Source organism: Rutidosis leptorrhynchoides, chromosome 2 (genome assembly GCF_046630445.1).
Source record: "Rutidosis leptorrhynchoides isolate AG116_Rl617_1_P2 chromosome 2, CSIRO_AGI_Rlap_v1, whole genome shotgun sequence".
NCBI classification, from domain to species: Eukaryota; Viridiplantae; Streptophyta; class Magnoliopsida; order Asterales; family Asteraceae; genus Rutidosis; species Rutidosis leptorrhynchoides.
The window spans coordinates 184,797,298-184,812,609 of record NC_092334.1 but is presented as its reverse complement, the minus strand read 5'-3'; the positions used below and the strand labels follow the sequence as shown (position 1 = coordinate 184,812,609).

At 33.6% G+C, this 15,312-nt stretch overlaps 2 protein-coding genes and 1 non-coding gene across 3 annotated transcripts; all 3 read right to left on the bottom strand.

The window, feature by feature from the left end:
• Positions 1-1,734: 1,734 nt before the first annotated feature.
• Positions 1,735-4,980, bottom strand: LOC139891600 (ribosomal RNA small subunit methyltransferase-like). The gene is made up of 3 exons (XM_071874577.1): positions 4,902-4,980; positions 4,169-4,493; positions 1,735-2,629 (listed from the first exon to the last, which is right to left on the bottom strand). Exons 2-3 carry the CDS (start codon positions 4,490-4,492, stop codon positions 1,901-1,903), a joined length of 1,053 nt encoding a protein of 350 aa, XP_071730678.1. The 5' UTR covers position 4,493; positions 4,902-4,980; the 3' UTR covers positions 1,735-1,900.
• LOC139895402 (small nucleolar RNA Z122) lies at positions 2,868-2,969 on the bottom strand. Its single transcript, XR_011775855.1, has one exon. It is a non-coding gene; the product is annotated as a small nucleolar RNA Z122 (small nucleolar RNA).
• A 1,681-nt stretch (positions 4,981-6,661) lies between the features above and the next one.
• Positions 6,662-9,563, bottom strand: LOC139891599 (RING-H2 finger protein ATL22-like). Its single transcript, XM_071874576.1, has 3 exons — positions 9,228-9,563; positions 8,691-9,093; positions 6,662-7,449 (listed from the first exon to the last, which is right to left on the bottom strand). The coding sequence occupies exons 1-3, from the start codon at positions 9,483-9,485 to the stop codon at positions 6,950-6,952; spliced, it is 1,161 nt and encodes a 386-aa protein (XP_071730677.1). The 5' UTR covers positions 9,486-9,563; the 3' UTR covers positions 6,662-6,949.
• Positions 9,564-15,312: the final 5,749 nt, after the last annotated feature.

Here is a 15,312-nt window from a genome sequence, read left to right as displayed (position 1 = left end):
ATATTCACGGATATATCTTTTGACAAGTTTTTCATGGCATTTTGAGAAATAGAAGGTAGTGTGAAAGTTGTATGAAGTGATTTGCATAGGTACGGATATCGAATGGTACCGATACTGCACCGGTACCGATACCGAATGGTACCAGTACCGATACCGAATGGTACCAATACCGAAATCATCTCAAATCAAGAACCGATACCGAAATCGTCTCAAATCAAGAACCGATACCGATACCGATACCGAATACCATTGGTACGGTATTTCGGTACCGGTACTGGTACGGTTTCGGGATTTTTGCCCATCCCTATGTTAAACTTGAATTATTTAATAAAATTCGTGATTTCACGGGTCTTTATGCTAGTTAATTTTATAGGTACAACACGTAGGAGGTAATTTTTGTTGACATGAATAAATTTTTTTAAAATTTGTAACCTACACTAAAATTATTTAAGATATATAGCCTATAATGGGACAAAAATAAAAGTATACAGTTTATTTCTACCTTAAATTCATAATTAAAATATAAGTTAGAAATGATAAGCGGAATGTGAAAGGAAATGAGAAATGAAGTAATATTTATACTTAAAAAAAAATTGGGAAGGAAAAAAATCAAACGATAATATATGTGATTGAAAAGCGATATATTACCCGACCAATCAGGTGAAGCTACGTAACCCAAATGCTACAATCTTTCTCCTACTGGCTAGGCTTGACTAACGCAGCGAGTTTGTCACAAGTAATGCTACGTTAGAGAAGTTAGCTCGCGTTTCAGTCCGTTAAAGCGTTAGGAATAGTCTAAGCAAAAAAAAAAAATTTAAAAAATTATGGTCCTTGGCATTTGTACAGTTCCAACTGCACAAATGACAAATCTGAGTGCGCAGATTTGTCATCTCACCAGTAAGTAGTCATACATTCAATGGCGGAGCTAGGGGGTAGCTTGGGGGTGTTGAGCTACCCCCAAGTGAATCACCAACAACAAATACTATATGTTAATTTTTGTCAAGTGTTTGTGAGCACCCCTCATAAGTGCATAGCATACTACATACCAACTTTTTATTTTATTGTCTAGTCTAAATGGGCTAGCATATTCAATTTGTATATTATATACTACAATTTTAAATGAACATCCCCTTATTCGTATCATATAGTTCAATTGTTTATGGACTTCTTAATTTTAGTTTCATTAGTCTATTAGTCTAAAGGGCCCATTACCCATAAATATTAAACCTCAATTTTATACCCCCGTACTAAATTAGGTGTAAATCAGGTGTGAATTAGTACTTAGTAGATGGATATTGAAGATTTGGGAATAGATTGATTCGTCTTATATTAACTCTTCCCGTTTCAACTGCCACAAGTGAAAGAGCTTTCTCATCAATGAAAATTGTTAAAACAAAGCTTCATTGCAGCATGGGTGACGATTTTCTTAAAAATTGCTTGATTCTTTACATTGAGAGAGACGTGTTAAATATTAATCTATTTTTTGATGATTACTTTTGGAAAAAACTTGTTCTTATTTAAGAATTGTGGTCGTTTATGTTCTTTTGTAATGATACATTGTTATTATATCTGGATGGATTTGTTATCGTTGATCGTCTATTACGTAAATGGAATGTTTATTATCGATAGAGTAATTATATCAATTTTTTTATCGCGTAAGCAACCCCTATCATGAAATCCTCCTGGCTTCGCCTCTACATACATTCTTTGTTTAATTGTAAGATTTGCGAAAGCTAAATGCAAGCATCCATAATTCATACTTAATCATCATAAAAAATTCCAAAACTAAACATATCCAAAAAAAATCCAACTTAAACAAGCTAAAGCAATCAAAAAAAGGTGTCATAGTTATACAATCAAGACTAAAAGATGACATATATCATAAAAATTTGCAACTCATTTAAGAAAAATGAATACCCGCTTGGTTAAATAAAGATAAAAGATGCATAAAATCAGCTTGTGCAAGCTTTGAAGATCTCTTGTTTTCAAAGTCACCTTGTTTCAACACACCCATAACTTTATTCTTAAACTCCGACCCCTTCGTATCACCATCATCATCATCATCATCATCATCATCATCATCATCATCAGTCTCCATAGCTAACTCACCCGAATCTCCAAGAACAGATGCATCAGTCGCCATTTGATTCTCACCACCCTGAGAAACTTGTAACGCTTGAAGGGTTTTGTAGTTTTTCTCCAACACTGAAAGCACGTTTTTTTGCTTGAAGATTGCGCCAAGGGTTTTGTTCTTCCTGATGAAACACATTCGAACCAACCCGTCCCATTCTTTAAAGTTGACAAGCGGGCCGGGTTTTCTTGGCTCGATTCGGACAACAGATGAGTCAACCTTTGGTGGTGGTCTGAAGTTGTTTTTTCCTACTTTTAGTAAGTGGGAAACACGAGCCATGAGTTGGGTGTTTACTGAAAGACGGCAGTAGAGAGTGTCACCAGGTTGAGCCACTAATCTCATTGCAAATTCCCTTTGGAGCATTATTACGGCACACCTAAATAAAGGTCTGTGATTCAATAATTTAAATATAAGAGGAGATGAGATCTGATATGGAATGTTGGCTACACAAATGTCGAAGTACGGAAGATCGCACTTGAGCACGTCTCCTTGGATAACCTGTAAGCAGATTAGTGCATTTTGTTAGCTTGCATTCGAGATTAACATATTACATATGCCATGAATTTATTATTGCTCTTTGGGTACTGTAGGTTGTAAAAATTAGGACTTTCAAACAGTATTTTGAAGTGAAATAAAGAAAAAAACTATATTTGTTATTGATTTATAAACATAATCTTTTCTTGCGTATTGTACATCCTACACAGTTCATGAATGAAGTTTTCAAATTTAAGTGCAGTTTGGGATCAGACTGACGTGCAAATAAGAGTTATAATCAGCAGAGTACAGAGTACTGAACCTATGATTATTGTATTGATATCATTTATCATCATTTCCCAAACATATAAACACTTGTATCGCAATTTGTAAACACGATTGGTTAAGATGTTGCAAAATGCAAATCGGTGACATCAAAATCAGGTTGTACCAAATTCCATTTAATGGAAAAAAGCATAAATTGAATAAAGGAGTAACCTTTATTGACCGCATAAGTTGTTTAAAGCTCACAATAGTTTACTTAAACTTGGGCGTTTGGTTCGTGGATTTCAATTCCCAGGATTTGAAATCCCATAGGATTTGAAATCCTGGGATTTGAAATCCTATCGTCTGTTTGGTTCGAGGTTTTCAAATCTCAAATTTGTAATGCGAACTCGAACGGGAACGCGATCGCAAAACAAAAACCCGAAATCGAAACGTGAATCCAAAATGAGAATGCGACCATGATACGCGAACCCGAAATTGAAATGCGAACCCGAAATTGAAATGCGAACCCGAATGGACAAGGAAACACGAACCCGAAACGCGTACTCGAAATGCGAACCCAAAACGCTATCCCGAAACGTGACCCCGAAATGCGAACCTGAAACGCGAGTCCGAAACTTGAACCCGAAATGCGAGCCCGAATCGCGTATCCGAAATGTGAACCCGAAACTCGAACCCGAAACGCGAACCCGAAACGGGAACCCGAAACCCGAAACGTAAATCGTAAACGTAAAATCATAGAACATGGGATTTCAAATCTCTCATATATACAAAGGATTTTCAAATCCTTCATCTATGGGATTTCAAGGGATTTGAAATGCAAATCCCACGAACCAAATCCTCCAACCAAACATGGGATTTCATGGGATTTGAAATGCAAATCCCTCCAAATCCCACGAAATCCCACGAACCAAACGCCCATGTTCTATGGGATTTGAAATGCAAATCCCTCCAAATCCCACGAACCAAACGCCCCCTTAAGTGTCATGGATTCTGTGCATCACCGAAGGGAATTAAAACATTTCATCGTTGGCATTATAAATATATATTATATTCTGCAAAGGCACATGTAACCTTTCGAAAAAATAGACTTAAACTAACTTTTAATCGGTTTGCTCGTATAAAAAATAGTCGGCTTTGTTGCTTGACACGTAAACTCTAGAAAGGAATTCACAGGCAACAATTTAAAAGTCTACTGACAAAAAAGCATATAACATAAACACGAATGATGCACCATTAAACATTTGAAAATAAACAAAATTACAAGATATTACTTGCCTTGAGTCGATTAGAATACGGAGTGCCTTGAAAACGACGCTGCAACTCGAGAACCATACGTGGATCAAGCTCGACAGCAATAACAGACTTCCCAGCCTCTAGAAGCTTCTTCGTCAAATTACCAGTACCAGGACCAATTTCGAGAACGACATCTGTACTGTTGATACCGGCTTTCTGAACAATGGAGTCAACTAGTAAAGGATTCTTCAGAATATGTTGACCTTTAGATTTGTGAAACTGTATACCTCCTTGATAGTGATTGGTAGAGCCGCCACCGGCCCCACCACGCGAAGGCTTCTCCTTCCTAATTTTCCCTCCAGCCATACTACAATCAACAAACAAATTTACTATCTAATCTCGAGATTCGAGCCTTGGTTATATATAATATATAATATCACATTAATAACCTTAAAGCTAACAACCTGTGATTCTACATTACAATTAGTGAGGTAGTTATTTGAGATGTTTTAATTATGTACATGAAAATATGCATGTCCTAAATTCTTAAGCATAGCCTTATGTTTAGAAAAATCCACAATTAAAACGACAAAAACACAATTTGAGGTCAGAACTAAACTAACTATGGCTTAAAAATCAAGGCGACTTTAAAGCATACTAAAAGTGATTACACTTGTAAGTAATAGCATTTGAATCATAAAATTTGTAATATGTAATTCGTAAATTAGCACAATCAAACACTAGAAGCATTTAGCTCACAGATAATTAATCTAACCTTAGAAGTTTCCGATCCGATTGCGGTTGCGGTTGCGGTTGCGGTTTCGGGTAGCCGACGGCGAGCGGCGAGTAGAAGTCTGTGGTGAGAGGAAAAACAGGGCAAAAAATGTGTTGTTAGTTTTGTAGATCTAACACTTTGTAAATAAACAAGTTCAGCCCTTTTAGTTTCATAAAATTAACAACTTATTGACCTGCTAATTGAAGAAATTGGTCAAAATACCTGGTATATCCAAAGTGTTTAACAATATACCTTCGAAAAATTGTAATTGCATAAATATCCTCTATCATGTACCATGTGTGATGCTTGGTATTTGGTGTTTGTTATCGAGATAACCTATTATCCTTGACACTCGTGCAAAACACGTGTGCAGTGCGTGGTGTGAGTTGCACCAAAACTTTGAATATTGACCACTCATAACTAAATATTGAATATTCTAATTTGTAATTCGTTAAATTTATTACCAATGTTGACTAAAAATACATGTAACTCCTCATTAACTTTGAATAAATAACACATTTCGCAGATCGAACATTTTCTACGTTTGACGTAGATCGTAATATGATGTCTAATTTCAAAATTATTTCTGTCACTTCAGCAGCTTTCCAACAAATAAATCTCTAGAAAATACATGTTTAAAAAAACGCTTACTAAATCGGAGCAAGGAATCAAAAGATACTCCATCCAAAGTTCCGGTGCAACTCGCACCACGCACCAAACAGTGTGCATGTTGCTCGTGTTTGGTGCGAGTTGTGAAGATAATAGGTTGTCTTGGTGATTATCTCGGTAGTACGCACCACGCACGGTGCATAGTGGATGATGCGAAAGCATTTTTACAATTATAAAATATAAGGGCATGTCATTAAACGCTTTGAGATGTAGGTACATTTTAATTTTTTCAGTCTGGCAAACTTAACAAATCGGCTTCTTGGTGGAATTTGGATTATGTGAAAAGGCATCAGCCTATCAACTATATGAAGCATCACCAGCGAATAACGTTTTTTCTAAAGATTTTTGGTTAATTTTTTCGTATAAAAACTTTGTAAACAGTCAGTAGTCCCAACAAAAGTTTTGTATAATCTAAATTTAATATAAATTAATTGATAGTTTAAATAAATAAAAAAGTTTATATATATAGGCCTCAAATTTCCTAAACACATAATCGCCATTATCTTTTCAATGATACAACTAGCAAGTTTGTGTAGACTAGAGTGTAAACGAGTCAAGTCAAGTCAAGTTCAAGTTCGAGCTTAGCTCGTTTCGAGCTTAATATATGAAAACACATAAAGGAGAATAATAACCAATAATTAATACGCATACATGAAATGTTTGTTTAGGCTCTCGAGCTTATGCGAGCTCGATATAAAAAGCTTGAGCTCGAACTAGTTGGTTTGCTAAAAGATTAGTCAAAATATGTTCAAGCTCGGGCTCAATCTTGTTTACGCTCGGCTTGATTCGAGCTCTTCACGATTTGTGCTCGACTAGCTTGCAAATCCTATGTAGAACTAATATCATATGCCAACATTTAACGATTGACAGATAAATTTTACACACCTTTGGCAACTTGACCTGTGTTTTTATTTGAACTCGCTATATAGCTCGTATATCATAAATGGTCTTCACCGTCACTAAACTAACTCGCTATCGTACCTCTATCATACATTTTTATATTTTGTATTCATGAAGACACTCAATAACCACAAGACATGTATAACAGAAGTAACAAATTAGATTGCACCACAAAATGACCATATGTATATACAAGTAATGTTTTTTGTGCATGTACTATGAATTATAAATAGATCTTGAAAGTTAGAACAACTCAACAAAGTTCATCAAGTAACTTTTGAGTTTCCTTAAACATGAATACCCAATGTTGTTTTCGTATAAATTATTATTACTATTATACAAGTGATACATATATTAAAGCTTCATAAAGTAATGAATGACTATCGAAATCCCAAGACGGGCAATCCATCTACACCCTACACTGTGAAAACTCCGGCTCTTTTTCAGTTATAATATACAAATACGACAATATCAAAATTCTATGTTTCAGTGGTTGTGGCTGTGTTTGTGTTTGTGTTTGCGTTTGATGAATTCGAAGAATTTGATGACCTTGAAAAACAAGGTGTAACTAAAGACGAAGTTTCGGGTGATTTCCTGCATACCGGACAAGTTACATTTAACTTGAGCCACTCGTCTATACACTCTGCATGAAAATAGTGATTACACTCTGGGATTGTTCTTATTTCCTCCTTAGGCTCGTAGTCTGAAAGGCATATAGCACAAGTGCCATTGTCTTTAGGTAATGTACAACTCTCCCCCAAAACGGTTTTTGGGTAGGACGCGATTGTGGGTCCATCTAGGCCGGTTGTTGTGGGTGGTTGTGGGGTGATTGCAATCGAGAAAAGGTCAATGCTATGACGTTGACCTTGATTATAATCCCTCACCCTGACAAAAATGTAGCATATAAGCCCAACGATGCATACTAGTCCAGGTACGCCTATACCTATGCTTAGCCCGTACTTGGCACCCTTCGGGATACCTGTATATATCAACAACCAAATAAGCACAATCCACAATGAAGTTATTTTAGTACTCACTCTAATAGATTATAAGTTAAAACTGAGAGGTGGTAAAATGGATCTGGGTTAAAAAATAGCTAGTTTGTTGATTATGTCAAAACAGGTTGGCTTTGGTTTGGGTTGTGTTGGCCTAGAAACACTTATGCCCAAAGAAATTAATTAATTACTACAATAAAATAAAGGATTAATTTACTCCTCATCAGTTGGATGAGACTATTCAACTGTTGACTGGTACTATAAGAGTAGTCAGCAATCTACAAATATTAAAAGCGTTCAATATGCACACAGTTGTCATCTGCGAATATTAAAAGCATTCACTTAACATTGTTTAATTACCTTAAAGCTGTAGTCAAATCATGCATAATGATACCAACAATCATACAAAAAAAGTGACTAAACCACATTTACAGAAATTGTGTTACTATCTTGATTCTGGTTACCTTTGCTCATTTAAAAGGTGTAACCTGATAAGCTTATGTTATAACCATCTTAGATCGACTCGTATCGTTGTTATATTACTTACAGAAATAGCAATAAAAAAATCAGCATGATCAGGAAAAAAAAACAAAGATATAAAATTATATATACAAACATAAATATTGAACGATACATATACTTCCTGAAAAGTCATGGATACCATAATGATAGGATACTCCCGAACAAAACTAACATATAAAGATTAAAATTTGCATACAAATTGGAGTACCATTTCGTACATAATAAATAAATATAGCAAATTTAGCAATTATCAGTAATGTTCAAATTTTGTGATAATATTTATCTAACAATCAAACAAACTAGCAGAGTTTTTGCAACGTATATGATCTACCAACTACCTACTTCAATTATATAAAGTTTTTTGACATAGTGAAAGGCTGAAAGCTCAGAAACCAAGTTAAAAATGTAATAACACAATCAAGATAAGTAATCTACCAATCTAGCGGTTGGGGTCTGAGTTCCTTGGAAGAGGTCTTAGGTTCGAATGTTGTCTAGGACGAATAGTTTATGGTGGCCTGGGAAGGGTTGGAAACTGCCAGGGATTAATCTGGTGGACTACGTACATCAGAGTATAAGGTCGGATTACTCGCCCTCCTGGGTAGCCCGAATAGGGAAAACCTTCTACCTATAAATCTACTAATCTAGCGGTAGGATTAGTACCTTACGTATAAAAACGTGTACCGTTATCGAAAAAGAGACTTACCATCTTTTGAACCATCAGAACAAACAGTCTCTCCATCATCACTTTTCAATTCACAAGTTTTACCATCAATTTCACAAGATCCGCAAAACGGCCTAAACCACACCAACGTCAATTCGCTACTGATATCATTTAACCGCCTAAAGGGCACCGAAACTGTCGTTATAGCCTGACAAGTGGCCGGTACATTTCCAAACCTAATCCAATCTGTCCGTACAGCATACACTGAATAATTCAAACCTCCTAAACAAGGAAACGGTATCGCCGGTACCATAAACCCTACATTCTGTGATGAACAGTTAAAAAATGTGTAACTTTCAATCATACTGAAATCAAACGGTGTGCCTAGTAATTTGATATCCCCTAATCTCCCCGGCGAACAAAAGTCTGGATCGATGTTCATCGCCTGTTAGCATCATTCATGAACATATAATTCACTCAAAAACTATTATTAATTAAATTATTTTAATACTTCAATTGATAGATGCAAGTGTTTCTGCAACGATAGATAATTAAATAATAAGTAAAATTAAATCAAACCTGCGAAGTGTATGAAATTTGCTTAACGACGAATGATCTAGCTGACGCAAGCTTTATAAGTGTTTGATTTTTGTTATCACAAGTTAGATCAAAACCGGGGAAGCCACAGCTAGCCGGTTGTCGGTTACTGAGCCGGAAGGGGAACCGGATTTGAGGTCCGGTTGGGCTGCAGAAGGTTGGACTACAGTCATCTTTGCCGGAGATAGGTTTAAGTAAGAAGAAGAAAAGAAATAGTGGTATGGTTATTTTGTACTTCATAATAGGATTAGGATTAATAATAAAAATTGGATTGCTGGATTTGGGCACCACTGTTAGATAAAGAAATGTTGCAGTAGTGGTGAAGTTTGATGAGTATCGATTCCATGGAAGTTTTTTGCATTTTTTTTTTTTACACGCGGTAAGTCTATTTTTGTTTGGTAACATATAGTGACTACTTTGTTTTTAGTCAGCACACTCGTCTCAGTTTCCTAATACGATTCAAATAGATGGATTTTATCAAAGGAATTAAAATAAAAATTATTACTCTTTTCAAGCCAAACATATTAAGTTTAAATAACATACTCGTGGTTTAAGAACATCTTTAATCAATCATAACGGGTAAAATGGGCGTGTTGATAGGTAGAGGTAAGGTGTTTACGTTCTAGTAAACTGGAAAATAATTGGGTGACGTGTTGAGTGGTGTGTTGAGTGATAATTTTAATCTGATTGGAAGTTGGATGAAAAAAATATAAAAAATAACTAAAAAAGAAAACTGAACCAATCAAAAAAAGAAAAATCCTTGCACGCCTTCTTTCTTCCACGTGCTCCTGGCACACGTCGACATTGAAGACCTCCAACATGCCTTGTTAGTGGCGTGTTGGGTGTGTGTTGGTGACACACAAGCTTGTGCACGCCTTGTTATAGATGATCCTAAGTTAGCTTGACTTGTTTCGAACTTAATATATTAAGTTCAAGCTCAAATCCATTAATATTCTATAAAGATGAATTCGATTCAAACTCAACTTGTTTAAATGTATACTCTGTGATAGTTACTGTTATTTGAACGAGATCCATGAATAAGCTTAAAAGGGTACAAACTGGATAAGTAAAATTTCAAAATAATATATATATATATATATATATATATATATATATATATATATATATATATATATATATATATATATATATATATATATATATATATATATATATATATATATATATATATATATATATGAAAAAAAATTATCTATTTAGGATCTCTTAATATGCAAATGAAAGAAAACGCAAAATTTATAAAATAATAATAATAATAACAAAATCGTTAAAAAATCGGTGATAAATGATAATAATCGTGATGAATAATTAGTTTATCATTCATCAACCGAGTGATGAATGATTAATTAATCATTCATCATGATTATTATAATTAATCATTCATCATGATTATTATCATTCATCATCGATTTTTTAACAATTTCGAATATTTTTAGCTTATAATAATATAGATTAGGAAAGCATTTTGATGCAGATTTATGAATATAAAACATGCAACAACAAAAAAAAAAATGTGATTATCCGACTTATACCCCTAAAGTTGTTTATCCCTGAATCCGTTATATATATATATATATATATATATATATATATATATATATATATATATAAATTTTTGAAACAGTTACCGTTATTAACAAATAAACCCGCATAGCAAGGAGCTAGGAAAAGCAAACGATTACAATGGTTTAATGCGCCAAGAATTTCAATTTACATTGAATTTACTTCTACTACTAATCCAAATGAAAGACATGAAAAATACCATAATCAAACAACAAGTTCTTCTTCATCGGAGGGAAGAAAATCACGCTAATACAAAATCTTCATAAGTGTCAAACCAAAGAGGCAATTATCATATATAACATGTCTTTAACTTTCAATCTTCATGCCAATCATCAAGCCAAGACATCAACTCGGACCAATCACGAAATTTCAGAATGGGCCTATTAAACCACACTCGAATACATCGTCAAAGATCTTTCGCTACCTAGCAATCAAACATTACGTGATTTAATGACTCAATACCATACCTGCACAATGCACATCCTATTTGGTCAATGTCGATGCATCTTCATGATAAATTTTGACGAGTCGGTAACCGGTCTCTAGCAATCCTCCACAAAAGAATGTTGATTTTACGATACAAATACTTGCACCATCTTGTACACGACTAGGAAGTAGGCAACTGGATCTCGTCCATATATCGTCTGGAGCAGGAAACTGAAAAATTAATATCATCACTGATTTTCCATCTCCACGAATCTAGGGTCTGATTCATTAACATCTGACCCAATATTGCAAGCATGTCACTCATAACTCATGAGGGACTTATTCCTGGCACCATTGTCCACTCTATTCCATGACTACATCCATGAACCATCCACAAATCGATCTGCAATCTTACACTCTTTATTCGTTTCTAAATGATAAAGGTGTATGAACTTGTCTTTAAGAGTACCTTCATCCAACAAGTTAAATCATTTATATATATATATATATATTTATAAATGAAAAACTCATTTAAACTCACGAGCTTATTCGAACTCAATATAACCAGGATTGTAAGTGGTTAGTGTCACAAAATATTACGTACTTAGACAGATATAAACATTAAAAAAAACGTAAATGTTTCGTACGTTATTTTTTTTTTGATAAATAAAAAAATTATATTATAGTAGATAAATACCTTGAGTGAACTTCAAAAAAAATTTCAAGATTTAACTTTTGATGATGGTAAAATTCAAAAGAGTGTAAACTTAAACATACACAAAAAAAAAAAAAAAAATGAAGCAAACCACGAAACATCATCCCATAGTGTCCCTTGATGTTTTAGAATACCAAGCAGAAAAATAATTGTAATAAAAGAAGTAGGAAAAAATGTTTGTAAACAAGTTTCGAACATGCACCCTCTAATAGTATATGCTTCACCAAAACCAACTGAACTGGAGAAAAATGTTTACTGATTTTTACATACACATAGTAATATATCTTGAAATTTCGTTGGGGTCACTTGACCCCATAGTCTTCTACATGGCTCCGCCAATAGGAACCTCAAACTCATATATACTACGCGATCTTCGATATATGTTCGATTTCTACTTTGAAACAAGCTTTTAAATAGTTGAGCTCAAGTAGCTTAGCTAACTTGGTTAAGTAAATTTTAACTTACAAAGAATTAACTAACTTGAATTAATTAACATGAGTACTATGATAACTAAATTTGAATAAGTCTTAGTTGGTAATCAGTAGTCATCTTTTTATAATTAACTTTTTGTTGATCTATCGAGTACGACAAGGACAAATTACATACCGACAAATATGGTACAAAAAATAATATATACGAAAAAATAGTCACTATACGAGTATAAGACGTCAATGATTTCAAATGTTTACGAATAAATAAACACTGCCCTTTAATTATATTACATTAAAAAAATCAAAATGTGAGATTTCCAAAAATAAACAAACAAATGTGTCAATTACATGTTTCAGATATTGTATTTAAATTTATAGAGTATCTTTCTTTCATAATGTGATAACAACGTTTTTTTTTTCCCGGTAAATCTAGCTCGTTTAGTGCTTAACACTTCTCTTTGAATAAAATATAAGTTTGATGAGTATGTTGTTACTGTAACTAATGACATTGATGATTTAGTGATTTATTGAGCTATGCAAATTGTAATGCGACGAATGAAACTTACCTTGTGGATATCGAAAATGATAAAACTCCCTCAAGTGAGGTTTGAACGCAAGACGTCCGCATTATGAGGTCCATAACATGGGCAGGTAAGAACAAGGGAAATTTGGTTAGTTTATGATGGATACATAAATTGATAATGGGTTGATCGAAATACTACTTGGAGGCAAGAAATTCAGGAGATGAAAAAGGGTTTTTGTTCTTTTTTTTAGTAAAATGAAGATGAAGAACGTCAAAGAAGAAGAAATGATAATGATGATTTTACTCATCATGGACAAGTCTTTTGATCTAGCTGAACGAAATAAATTAACGCTTGTGAGACGGAGTGACTAAACGTGCAATATTGAACCTCACTATTTAAATAAATAAATAAATAAATAAATTAGTGACTAAACGTGCAAGATCACACAAACCATATGGATTATCTATGTAGCTTTGTCTTTTCGGTATGAAATTGATTTTATGTATCTTTTAATGAAATGGGTACACGAGAGTTTTAGTACCTAGATTGAGTTATTTGATAGTATCTCTTTTTAGTTAGGTATATATGTATATACAGTGGCGAAGCTTGAAAACATGTGTTGAGGGGGCGAGTGTAAACGATAGGAAACCTTCTAATAAAAAGTACGATAAATTTTAACGCAAAATGATTTAAAATATGAATGATTATCTAAAAAGCAATAAAATGTGTACTATGATAGACATAAAAAAAATTATTACAAACATCATTCAAACTCAAAATATCAAAATTGGGTAGATTATGATATAAGAAAATAATATAGATAAAAAAAAATTATAATACGGAGTACTAATTATTACAGAGTAAAAATTAAGCATACTATTTAGAAGTTGAAGCATGAATCGAACCCTCGCCAAAATACAGGCACTATAAAGCTTTAGCATTAAAGAAACCACTTAACCATGCCCTTTCATTTATATAATTATCTGAATGGATAAGTTATAACCGAAACTTTTTTTGGGGGGCCCTCCCATGCCCTCAAGAAGCTTCGCCATTGTGTATATATGTTGTTCTTAAATGTTAAGAAGGATATATCATATACGATATTTGTTGAATATATCATATATATATATATATATATATATATATATAATTTTAAAGGTTAAGAGGGAATCTATGATCGATGTTCTCCCTAAAAATGATAGATATACAAGTCACAACACACATATAATACGTTGTTACAAAGTGAACATCAAAGGATAATAAAACTGCAATTTGTTATAATGAATATGGAATCGTGGTGAACATGGTATCGCCAACCGATAATGGAGTATATGTTAAAAGAAGGATATGTTAGAGTTTATTCATTGAATAGTTGTGATGAATGATGAGATGAATATATGATATGATATATACAACTTGTGTTATTCCAAAATTTTTGTGATTCACTTTTATTTCATAACAAAAACTATGATTCTAAATATTATTTTATTACGTAAAAAATTATATAATGGTGTGGTGCAATTATTTTTTATTTTCATAACCAAACCGTTGGTTTACCCGAAAATGTGAACCACATCCGTAGCTATATGTTCGATTTAGTTAATAAGGTTCAGTTTTAGCAGTTAATTCGGTTTTTTTCTCCGCCCTAGTAGAAACACATATTTCGGGTTTTATTTTTAATCTTGAATTTTCCATTCTGTATTAATTATTTCCTTTTTAGATTCTTCTTGTGCATCATTTGTGTTGTTCCTAAAGGTAACATGTAAGTAACCAGGGGGTGAATAGTTACTTAGTGTAATTTTGAAAACTTTTTCGATTTAGAACTTGAGATTACTATAGTGTGATTTGAATAGTTTGTTCACAAGTATAATAAATACAAATATAAGGGATAAGAGAACAAACACGAAGATTTATAGTGGTTCGGGAAGACGTTAACTAATTTTCCTTAATCCACTCCTCAATTCTAGCGAATTGAGAGTTAGTTTCACGATGATGCTCCAAACTCGGTGGAGTGTCCGGATACAACACTAGCTCCTTGATAAGCCGCAACTTATGAACCCTTACGTCCCATTGAAGAATTCACAATCACCAAAAGCTCTTATCATAAGATCCTAATGCTTTAACTAAGTGAAACCTCACTTTTCTTCTAGATCCCTTTAAGAAGATAATGTACAAGTAAACTCACAACTAAGTTTACAATCACTCTTGATTGAATCACTCTAAATTGATTATAATGAAAATTTGAATGATATCAGTAAATGTATAGAAATGTAAGTGCAAGAGGTAAGTCTTCAAGTGCTCCAAGGTTTGGCTTTTATAGGCAAGAGAAATTCAAACTCGGATGACTGCGGCTCACCCCATGGTCGATCGTGGGTTGACCGTGCAGC

What these genes read in the sequence shown, in the direction of transcription:
- LOC139891600 (XM_071874577.1), bottom strand. Translation starts at nt 4,492, where the DNA reads ATGGCTGGAGGGAAAATTAGGAAGGAGAAGCCTTCGCGTGGTGGGGCC. An exon ending in CGTATTCTAATCGACTCAAG is followed by an intron (nt 2,630 to 4,168) that starts GCAAGTAATATC and finishes ATCTGCTTACAG; the next exon opens with GTTATCCAAGGAGACGTGCT.
- LOC139891599 (XM_071874576.1), bottom strand. Translation starts at nt 9,485, where the DNA reads ATGAAGTACAAAATAACCATACCACTATTTCTTTTCTTCTTCTTACTT. An exon ending in AAATTTCATACACTTCGCAG is followed by an intron (nt 9,094 to 9,227) that starts GTTTGATTTAAT and finishes TGATGCTAACAG; the next exon opens with GCGATGAACATCGATCCAGA. An exon ending in TTCTGATGGTTCAAAAGATG is followed by an intron (nt 7,450 to 8,690) that starts GTAAGTCTCTTT and finishes TGATATATACAG; the next exon opens with GTATCCCGAAGGGTGCCAAG.